General features: G+C 40.5%; 1 protein-coding gene across 1 annotated transcript; it reads left to right on the forward strand.

The window, feature by feature from the left end:
* The first annotated feature begins 798 nt into the window (after positions 1 to 798).
* LOC138905981 (uncharacterized) lies at positions 799 to 1,134 on the forward strand. The gene has a single exon (XM_070194496.1). The coding sequence runs from the start codon at positions 799 to 801 to the stop codon at positions 1,132 to 1,134; it is 336 nt and encodes a 111-aa protein (XP_070050597.1).
* Positions 1,135 to 11,767: the final 10,633 nt, after the last annotated feature.

The following is an 11,767-nucleotide window of genomic DNA, read 5'->3' on the forward strand; positions in this document are numbered from 1 at the left end:
TTGGTTTGAGATGTGGGACGAGTCCCGTGAGGAGGGGAGTCGTCCGGCTAGGTGGAGTGATTTCACAGATGCCTTTATGGATCATTTCTTTCTTACCGAGACTAAGGTGTACCGTGTCGCTGAGTTTGAGAGCCTGAAGCAGGGTATCATGAATGTTCGGGAGTACCATATGGAATTTGCGCGTCTGTCCAATTATGCTATTCACATATTGCCAACTATGGAGGCTAGAGTGCGCCGGTTTGTGCAAGGCCTTAGCCCCTTGGTTATTAATGAGGCCGCTACAGCTTCCTTGAATTATGATATGAATTATGGGAAGATGGTGGCGTTTGCTAAAGCTACAGAAGGGAGCGTGAGGGTAGCAGCAAGGCCCGAACCGCAAGCAACTTGGGAGGTTCTTCTGGTGGTGGTAGGTCGGCATTTAGAGGAGGGTCATCACAGCCATCTCCGTCATTCGCTCAGTCTTTGATGAGTGCACCATCATCCGGGCCCAGTCAGGGCAACATAGGACCACACTAGCAAGGTCAGCTTGGAAGGAGATTCCAGCAGCATCGGAGGCCACCATGCCCTAAGTGTGGGAGGATGCACTTTGGGCATGGACCTACCAATATGCTACAAGTGTGGTGTAAGGGGTCACATTCAGAGGAATTGCTGCTAGTCCCGCCGGATCATGGGTAGAGGTGCAGCACAACTAGCTAGTTCTGCAGCTACTATATCCACATCACCTCCTCCAGCTCGAGGCACCCCAGCAACCACAGGGGTGGTGCACAGAATTCGGGAGAACCCATCAGATTTTATGGTATGTGGAGGCGTCGGGATTCAGAGTCTTCTCCAGATGTTGTCACGGGTATATTGACTGTTCAATCTCATGATGTGTATGCTCTTATTGATCCTGGTTCCATATTGTCATATGTCACTCCCTATGTTGCTATGGAATTTGGGATAGAACCGGAACATCTCCATGAGCTGTTCTCTGTATCTACTCCGGTTGGCGAGTCTTTTGTGGATGCGTGGGTTTATAGGGATTGTGTTGTCACGACGCATGGTCGAGACACCATGGCTGATCTCCTTGAATTGGGGATGGTTGATTTTGATGTAATAATGGGAATGGCTTGGCTTTATTCATATTTCGCTTAGCTTGATTGTCGAACCATAACCGTTAGGTTTGAATTTCAAAATAAGTCAGTGACTGAATGGAAGGGGGAGGATGTGGTGCCGAAGGGTAGGTTTATTTCTTACCTTAAGGCCACGAAGATGATTAACAAGGGGTGTATCTACCATTTGGACCGGGATAAAAATATCGATGCTAAGGCACCTATACTTGAGTCTGTGCCTGTTGTGAATGCATTTCCGGAGGTCATTCCGGATAAGCTCCCTAGGGTCCCACCAGACAGGGAGATTGATTTCAGAATTGATATGATGCCGAGCATGCAACCTATATCTATTCCACCCTACAGAATGGCACCAGCAGAATTGAAAGAGCTAAAGGAACAATTGAAAGATTTGTTAGAGAAGGATTTCATTCGGCCGAGTGTGTCTCCTTAGGGCGCACCAGTACTATTTGTAAGAAAGAAGGATGGGTCACTAAGGATGTGTATTGACTATTGGCAGCTCAACAAGGTTACAATAAAAAATAAGTACCCACTGCCAAGGATAGATGATTTGTTTGACCAATTGCATGGTGCTAAGTATTTCTCCAAGATTGATTTAAGATCCGGGTATCACCAATTGAAGATCAGGGAGTAGGATATTATGAGAACAACTTTTAGGATTCGGTGTGAGCACTTTGAATTTCTGGTAATGTCTTTTTGGCTAACAAATGCCCCGACTGCTTTCATAGACCTGATGAATCGAGTCTTCAAGCCTTTTCTTGACTCTTTTGTGATAGTTTTCATTGACGATATTCTGGTATGTTCACGAGGTCGAGAGGACCATGCCAATCATCTTAGGACAGTTCTACAGACTCTATATCAACACAAGTGGTATGCGAAGTTTTCAAAATATAAATTTTGGCTTGAATCTGTTACATTCTTGGGTCATGTCATCTCTAGAGAAGGAATTAAGGTCAATCCTCAGAAGATTTCAGCGGTGAGAAATTAACCTATACCTGCTACCCCGATAGAGATTTGCGGTTTCTTTAGCGTAGCTAAGTATTACAGAAATTTTGTGGAGGGATTCTCTACCCTTGCCTCTCCATTGACTAAATTGACGCAGAAGGCGGTTAATTTCCAATGGTCAGATGCTTGTGAAAGGAGCTTTCAACAGTTGAAATTGAGGTTGACTACGACACCAGTGATGACCCTACCAGAGGGTACGAATGGGTTTGTGGTATTTTGCGATGCTTCAAGAATCAGACTTGGGTGTGTATTAGTGTAACATGGAAAGGTGATAGCTTATGCTTCTAGCTAACTCAAGAATCATAAAAAGAACTATCCAACACATGATTTAGAGCTTGCAGTGGTGGTCTTTACCTTGAAGATTTGGCGTCATTATTTGTATGGAGTCTCTGTGGATATATTCACGGACCAGAAGAGCCTTCAATATATTTCCAAATAAAAGGAGTTGAATCTGAGGCAGAGAAGATGGCTTGAATTACTCAAGGATTACGACATCGATATTTTGTATCATCCCGGGAAGGCTAATGTTGTAGCGGATGCTCTTAGGCAAAAATCTATGGGTAGTTTGGCTCGCTTGGAGGCATACCAAAGGCCGTTGGCCAAGGAGGTTCATCGGTTGGCTAGTTTGGGAGTTCGTCTTGCGGATTCTAGTGAAGGAGGAGTGATTGTGCAAAATAGGGCTGGATCATCGCTTGTCTTGGAAGTCAAGGAAAAGCAATACAATGAGCCGTTGTTGGTACAATTGAAGAAGGGAATTCATAAACATATGACCATGGCCTTTTATCTTGGCGTGGATGATGGTACACTAAGGTACCAAGGGCGACTATGTGTTCCAAATGTGGATGGTCTCAAAGAAAGAATCATGATCGAGGCTCACACTTTTAGGTATTCCGTGCACTCGGGCTCCACAAATATGTATCATGATCTTAAGGAAGTCTACTGGTGGAATGATATGAAGAGAAATGTAGCGGACTTTGTGGCAAGATGTCCAAATTGTCAGCAAGTGAAGGCCGAACACCAATGGTCGGGTGGGTCTGCACAGAATATAGAAATCCCAATGTGGAAGTGGGAGATTATCAATATGGAATTTGTGGTAGGAGTACCTCGCACTCCTTGCAAGTTCGACTCGATTTGGGTAATTGTGGACTGACTAGTAAAATCAACACAACTTCTTACCTATTAAGGCTACCGAAATAGCAGAATAGTATGCTCAGTTGTATATCAAGGAAATAGTCAGGTTGCATGGAACTCTGGTTTCACTTATCTCAGATCGGGGCACAGTTCACGGCTAATTTTCGGAAGAAGTTTCATCAAGGTTTTGGTACTCAGGTGAATCGTAGTACAACCATTCACCCGCAGACTGATGGGCAGGCAGAGCGAACTATTCATACACTTGAGGATATGTTGCGCGCTTGTATTCTTGACTTTAAGGGTAGCTGGGATGATCATTTGCCACTCATAGAATTTGCCTATAACAACAGTTATCATGCTAGTATCTAGATGGCACCTTTCGAGGCTTTATATGGTAGGAGATGTAGATCTCCCATTGGGTGGTTCGATATTGGGGAGGCAGAATTGATAGGGCCGGACCTTGTGCATCAGGCTATGGATAAGGTTAAGATCATTACATAACAGTTGAAAACTGCTCATAGTCGTCAAAAGTCCTATTCGGATGTGCGTCGTATGGATTTGGAGTTCAAAGAAGATGATTGGGTGTTCTTGAAGGTTTCCCCCATCAAGGGCGTAATGCGGTTTGGTAAGAAAGGAAAGTTGAGTCTGAGGTATGTCGGACCGTATAGGATTATTCAAAGAACTGGTCAGGTGGCGTACAAGCTTGAGTTACCACCTGAGATGTTATTAGTGCACCCGGTATTCAATGTGTCTATGTTGAAAAGGTAGTTGGAGATCCGTCGCTTATGGTTCCAGTTGAGAATATTGAGGTTAATGAAGAACTGACCTATGAAGAGATTCCAGTTGCCATTCTTGATAGGCAAGTCCGAAAGCTAAGAAATAAAGAGATTGCCTCTGTGAAAGTGCTATGGCGAAACCAACAGGTTGAAGAGGCTACTTGGGAGGCCGAGGAATAAATGAAGAAGAAGTAACCTCATTTATTTGAATAAATATTAATTGTATTTATGAAATTGTTGCCTATGAATTATGTATCACTTGTATAGTTGATGTTAAAGGGTGTTCCTTCCTGGTTATATGTTGCTCATGAGGCTACAATTGGTATTGTTTTGTGTTATGTTACGTCATTGAATTATGTATATGTTGTTAGGATCTGTTTCTAGGGTTCTTTGGCACGTGGATAGGCCTAATTACAGGGGAGATTCTGGCGAACTTTATGGAAATTTAGAGAGTTAGAAAAATTTGGAACTATTGGTGTGTGGTGTAGCATCTGAGTCACATTGGATGCTAGTGGTGAACTTTGAGCCTCATTCGAGGACAAATGATATTAAGTGGGGGAGGATGTAAGGCCCCGTAAAACTTTACCTAAAACTCGGGATTTCGTGATGCTGAGGTAGACTTATGTGTTAATGATTGTAGTGATTCTTCGGCTCACTATGTGGTCCAGTGCGTTGGGGAGTTGAAGAAAACTTTTGGCAGAATAAAGCATTTCTGCGGTCCACTATGGGGCTGCAGAATCACTCTGTGAGCCGCAGAATGGACGTAGAGTGAAGTAGAAAACTGGGCAAATTTTGGATGACATTTTGCGGTCAATTATAGTACCGCAAAATAGTTTTGTGCGCCGCACACCAATCGTAGAAATAGCATGGAGATTTTCCGGAGGGAAGTTCTGTGGTGCATTATGCGACAGCAGAACAGGTCTACGGTGCATTATGCGACCGCAGAACAGGTCCGCGGGCGGTAGAACTGCCGCAGACACAACTCGAAGGTCCCAGTTTTAGAGCACCAATTGTGCGGTCTATTTGCGGACGACAGAAGTGTTATGCAGTCGCATATGCGACCACAAATCTGCGTTGGGGCTTCATTTTTCTAATTTTATAACCCGACCCCCATTTCATTTATCTAGCCTAAGGATTTATTTTTGGGGGATTACCTGATGTTTTAGAGAGAGGAGAGAGCTATTCTAGAGGGAGGAAAGGGAGGGATAAGGATTTCACAAAGCAACTTGAGTCAACCCTTGAAATCTTATCAAGAGGAACTTGTTAGGGCTTCTAAAAGGTATGAATTTCTTCCCCCAATTCTAAATTTTGGGTTTTGGGTAATAGGGTATGTGGTTCTTGTATGAGAGAGTATTATTATACATGTATGTACCAACGAGATGTATGGGAAGGTTGTTGAGCTCAAATGGGTAATGATTGTGTTGTGGGATGAAGAAATCCACCATATAAGAACCTTGAAATCATGATGCACACCTTGTGTTTGATAAAATGCTTAAATGAGGCGAACCCACGAATATCTTCCTAATTATGGATCAATTTTGCTATGTTTCTAAATAGATTGAGGTTGCTAGAGTTTTCAGAACATTGTAGTAATTTAAGGAAGCTCAAAGCAAGGTATGTTGGCTAAACTCTTCTCTTAGAATTGAACCCCACATTACCCTTGTAAGTTCTGAGTTGATCATCATAAATCGATTATTTCGAATATGCTTTGTGGAAAAGAGATATGTTTAAAACATGTTTCAAATGCTCTTGTTATGGCGTGCTACTAATTGAGGATGTGTTCATAGTATGGATTGCGTGTATTCATGTTATAAATCCAAGTCGTGTTTCAAATGAAAGTTGTTATGCCAAATTGTGTAAAGATTGTGATTGGGATTACACCTCCACCCGCATATATTGGGGTTAGGCGGCAGGGCCATTTTGTGTAGGATTTTGGTATTGTTGTTACACCACCACCAGCACACATTGGGGTGAGGAGGCAGAGCTACTTTGCATAGAGTTGTAGTATTGTGAGTACACCTCCACCCGCATACATTGGGGTGAGGCGGCGGGGCCGCTTTGTGTAGTATTGTGATTGCACCTCCACCCGCATACCTTAGGGTGGGGCGGCAAGGACGCTCTGTGGGAAGATAGTTGTAGAGGATCCTCGACTTGAAATTTATAATGTTATTGGAAGTCCTTAATAACATAAATTATGACTTGTATGTCTATCTAAGCCCTATTATTGTTACTGTGATTCATCATATTCATGTTGTATTTCCAAGTCCTTGAATAAATGTTTTGGTTTTCATAATAGTACTATTCGACATGTACTAACGTCTTTTTTGCCTGGGGCACTGCATCTTTAATGGATGCAGGTGGTTCCACAGCGGGAGGCATTGACCAGTGATAGCGGTACACTTTTTTCCAGCCGACTTGGTAAGCCCCACTTCATTCCGGGGTTGTGCATATTTTGTTCCGTGTGTATTATGTTTTGAGGTATAGCCGGAGCCTTGTTGCCAGCACCATCACTGTACTCTTTTATATCTATTAGAGGCTCCATAGACATAGTGTGGATTGTGTATTAGTGTGGGAAAGTTAAACTAAAGATGTCGTAATTGTATCTCATGCTTCCACCGTAAAACTATGGTTCTGAAATGTGTTGTTTTGGAGACTCATAAATGAAGTAACTAATGGTGATGGAACTAGTGTTGTTCATGAACCATCGCAGTAATAATTAATGAAGATTATATTCTCTTTGTTTATGGGTGAGTTGGGTAGAAGGAAATCCAGCAGGCTTACTCGGCCGGGTTATCTCGGTTGAGCGCCGGTCGCGCTCCCCGATGTCGGGGTGTGACAATATGTACACTCAAAACATAGGTCGACAAGGCCATACAATCACCCATATAAATGACATCTGTATACAAGCCTCTAAGAGTACATTAATGTCATAAAATCTGGGATAAGGCCCCGCCATACCAATCAATACATGTCCAAAGCATACTGACCAAATAGGCAATTCCGGAGCAAGTGGAGTGCACCAACACCTTCCGCTGAGCTGATAGCCTACTAGGAGGACTGTCAACCTGTCTATCGGGACCTGCGGGCATGAAACATAACATCCCCAAGAAAAATGGACGTTAGTACAAATAAAGTACCGAATATGTAAGACATGAAAACCAGTATATAAAAGACATGAAAGAAACATGGAGTAAAGAAATCAACCTGTAAGTCTGAATAGCTCCGTGAATCATGAAACATTTATAATTTCATACATATGCATATAAATGTCATATCATGCATAGGTATATGTGTATATAACGTCATCAAGCCTCTAAGGGCATCCCATCATATCATCTCGGCCTCTATGGGCGAAATCGATAATGTATAACAGCAGATCAGGTGGTGGTACGTATAACGTCGTAACCTTTCCCCATATCCCATGTACATATAATATACCCGTATATAATGCAATCCGATAATGGGTCAATGTAAATTTATAAATGAATGCAATGCATAATGAAGTAAGTCAATAAGATCTCTCGGAATGTCATAAGATCATTATGCCTTCGGATAAACTTTATCAACATACGTATTTTCTGAAACCCACGATCAGATGATATAATAATAGGTCACATGGGGAATCAAGAACATAGGCAACCCTAGTACTTCTAAGAATAGAGTCAATTGTGAAAGTTGCATTTTTGATCATTTCGTTGGATCATATGGATCTTGCCAAAAGGAAAGAAAGGATAGCCTTAAAAGACCTTAACCATATTGAGTCCTTAATACCTTCCAAGTAATTCTTCAAACAACTCAATTCAATCTACCATAGCATAAGGAGATTCAAAATCAGTGCTGAGTAAAGGCTAAGTCCGCAACTTAAACTAGTAGCTCATTTATGTAAATTTGGGCAGCATCTCCCTTGTAACCTCACTGTACCAAGTCCATCAACCAACATGAACCCATACAACGTTCACCTATATACTTTCAGCACCATAATACAAATCAAGCTATACAACAACAAGTGCATAAACATCACCAACGAAACTACTATTTAACACAACAAACGGCAAGCTCGGATTGAATCCCTTTTGAACCCTTTAACCCCAAAGTCATTCATTCATTAACTTACCAACATATCCAGGATGATATTAAGTACAATTGGAGGACTTCTAACCTCCTATTCATCTCTTAATTCACCCTCAAACAACTCAACAATCTAGCAACAACAACAAGTACAACCTTCCATTGTTATGTTGTACTCAGAGTACCAACAACAAGTTCGACATAGACAATATTTTTAATAACAACATCATAAGAGAGTCATTTTCAAGGGTTTCCAACCATTTATAGTTCATGGAAACAACCTTTCTAAAACAGTCCATTAAAAACAATAACATCTCAAACTATTTCAAGTCTCATCTTGTAGTATTTTGCTCAAACTAATGCAACCAACACACAAACAACTTCAAACACTTGTAGTAGGATGTTATAATCACCTTAACCAGTAGAAACAAAATGAAATTTCATCCAAGCCCACAACTATCCTCAATGACACCACAACACTATATGTATTGTATTCTCCTCTTTAATTAACTTTTGGTGTTCAAGTTGGTGTGTAAGCACTTGTAGTTCGCCTTGAAAATCTAGTATATATATATATATGTAGGAGGGACTGATTATTACCTTAATCAAAAATAACAACACGAAACCTAAGGTTACTTCACTTGAAGAATCATCCAAAACAGCCACAAGACGAAGGACTAAGATCTAGCAAGCACCACGGGATCTCTAGCATTGGATTCATGTTTTTCTCTTTGGTTTTCACTCTAGAATCATGGAGACTACTTTGAGAGTGTTTTGGGGAGTATAGGGTCTGGTTGGATCGATAAATGACCCCAAATATGCCTTGACCCAATCTTTAAAGGTTGTAGAATTACCCACCGCCTAAGTGGGTCCCATGGGAGCTACTTGCACAGTCTCGCAAAAACGTGAATATCTCTACACTCCAACGTTCTATGAACAAACCGTTTAATGCATTGGAAAGTAGACTCATAGAGCTTCAATTTTGTATGTGGATCATCCCTTAATTATAAGTATATTAGGAGAAAAGCTCAACTACATTTGACCTAATGTTCAGTATATTATGAATGTAACTGTGATGACCTTTGCCAACTTTTGTTCCACAACTCACTTGACTCCAAAACGTAACACACAACTATCATACGACTAAAATAACTCAAAACATAACCTTATTATCATGTTATGAACCCTAGTACCACCGCAAAAGTATATGTTATAACTTTCCTCGCTTGTCGACTTTAGACGAAACTTATTTTCTTCAATTCATTTAGCTTCTAAGCCTTCCAACACTCTTGGTTCTTGTTAGTCATGATCATTATGATTTGTTACCTCCAAGGTAACTTGATTAACTTAATTTATGAACTTTCAGAGATGATCTGATATATGAGCTTATGCCACTTGACTTATGACATACTCTCATGTACGATAACATGGGGTGTAACTTCATTCCCCTCCTTTGGAACATTCGTTCTCAAATGTTGACTTATGCGCTTATGAATATCATTACCTATACCTCTTATGAATACTTTTATAATGTCATTTCCATCTAGGAAATTGTTCTATGAATAAAATTGAAAGGCCAGGGCATTCCCCCCTTTAAGCCTCTCTCTCACACCATGACTTATCGGAATTCTTCTAAGCTTGTAACTGTTGCTACCTTATGTCATGCAGCATGTACGACTCTGTCCTTGTATGTATGCCTATGTGACTCTTCCCACTCTTTTTCTCCAGCTTTTAGCAAATCTATAGGCCTCTTTGTGAACATATACAGAACTATGACAAGCTATCCCTCTAGGAATCTATAGGCGTACTAAAGTTCTTCGCTCCGTACTTTGTTGAACTTATTACTATTGATATATCTTGTTTCATCGCCTCAGTTATCTATGCTTATGGCTATACTACAACTAGGTAGGTCATACTATACCATAAAGCTTACTTCGATTTATTATTATCGAGGTCAACTACCCAACTCTAGGTTACTCTCTTACTGCTTATCTATATGTATAAATCTAAGTCCTTTAATACTTTCTTATTATTGTTCATCTTAAGAATGACAGCCTAATTTCATCTCATACTTTGTAACTTTTACCCATACATTGTTGATTCACCTTAATGTTGATCCATAATCTACCACTGATAACTTGAAACCTCTTACGTAATACATTGTCACTAGGGCTCACGTCTAATCGGCGAACATCTAATGTTATTTGCCTTATCCACTTAGGGACAATACTCTACTTCAATAACCGTATTTCATAGCATCCCAATGTGATTCATCTTATGGGGGTATTCTAATCCCGTGCAATTCATGAAATACCTTTTCCTTAAATCATTACTCAATCAAAGGCCTAAGCGTCATCCTCTTCTCAATAACAATTACACCCTTATTCTACTACCAGGGCTACATTTCATCTTTTCTAATTGCTCCTAGTTTTAGACTCCTCTGAGTTCATCCAGGCTGTACCGAGCTTTCTATAACTTACAAAAACCATCAGCTCTCACGTTTTGGTGGGTTTAATCTCGAGGACTTACCTATTCTCGTCACCTTCTCACTCACGTTTTCTTATCCTTACTCCTATCTATCTAAAACCTTGACGCTCTATCATACTTTATCTTGCAACCTGCACATATCGTTTTATACTACTCGCAATCTTCCTTTAACTTGCTAGCAACATAGATTTCCTTTCCTGCCTTCTAAGTTATCTTTAAACATAAGCAATCACTTCCCCTGGTTGTTCTACTACTTGTTGCATGAATACTTGGCTTATCTTATTGCCCACGAATACTGGAATTTCCTATAACTCATATGATCTCAAATATCACCTTTGAATTTTTTTCCCGTTCATTAGCCACGATAGGTGCCACTTTCTTATAGAGTGTATACAATATTGTAGTGAGACTGTTGTTACAAGACCATTTTTTCTTCAAGTTACTATGCTTAGGTTGAAGCCTTATTCCTTATTTTCTCAGCTAGTCTTTCATTGTAGTACTTAGGGTAGACCCTATGACTCTTGTAAAGCTGCAAGCTTATTACATCATATACCTGACGGAATTTTTGATGTCCTTGCTCGCCTATAATTATCCCTAGTGACTTACCTTGCGCCTTTGTGCTCGTAGGGTTGCTTCTGAACTTAAATTTTGACTGTTTCCCCAGTGGCACTTTCTTTTATTTCCATAACACTTATACGGTACCTTTAACTACCCAACTCCTATCTGAATATTTCACAAGGATCACGATGTCATATTTGCGATATTGAATTCCCTATGTGGGGGTTTACTATGTTTTTCTTACACAATCTGCTGATTTGTCTATTCCATAACTAGGTTCTTCCTGAATCAACTATAGACTACTCATTAGTCCATTCTCATATCTATATTCTACGTAATCTCTCTTGGGTTATGTCTTTTGTCTTAACTTACCCCTCACCTGGCTCCTTATGTATCAAGTGTTCATTTGAACTTATTTATCAATAACATCTGGTGCTGGAACCCTTACTTCCTCTTCCCGGCGCCATGCTTGCATAATTTTCTAGAGTCGTATCATATCTGTAGGATCTGAATAAATGCAATCTCAATCCTTTCGCCTTTCTACCACATTCTTCCTTTACTATTCCATATTTACCTGAACCACTTAACTCTGACTTAATACAACCTTTAGGGGAGTACAAACATTTAATGCTA

This window comes from Nicotiana tomentosiformis, chromosome 2 (assembly GCF_000390325.3).
Source record: "Nicotiana tomentosiformis chromosome 2, ASM39032v3, whole genome shotgun sequence".
NCBI lineage: Eukaryota > Viridiplantae > Streptophyta > Magnoliopsida > Solanales > Solanaceae > Nicotiana > Nicotiana tomentosiformis.

Bases quoted from the DNA above. Each gene is read 5' to 3' on its own strand.
- LOC138905981 (XM_070194496.1), top strand. From the start codon at position 799: ATGTGGAGGCGTCGGGATTCAGAGTCTTCTCCAGATGTTGTCACGGGT.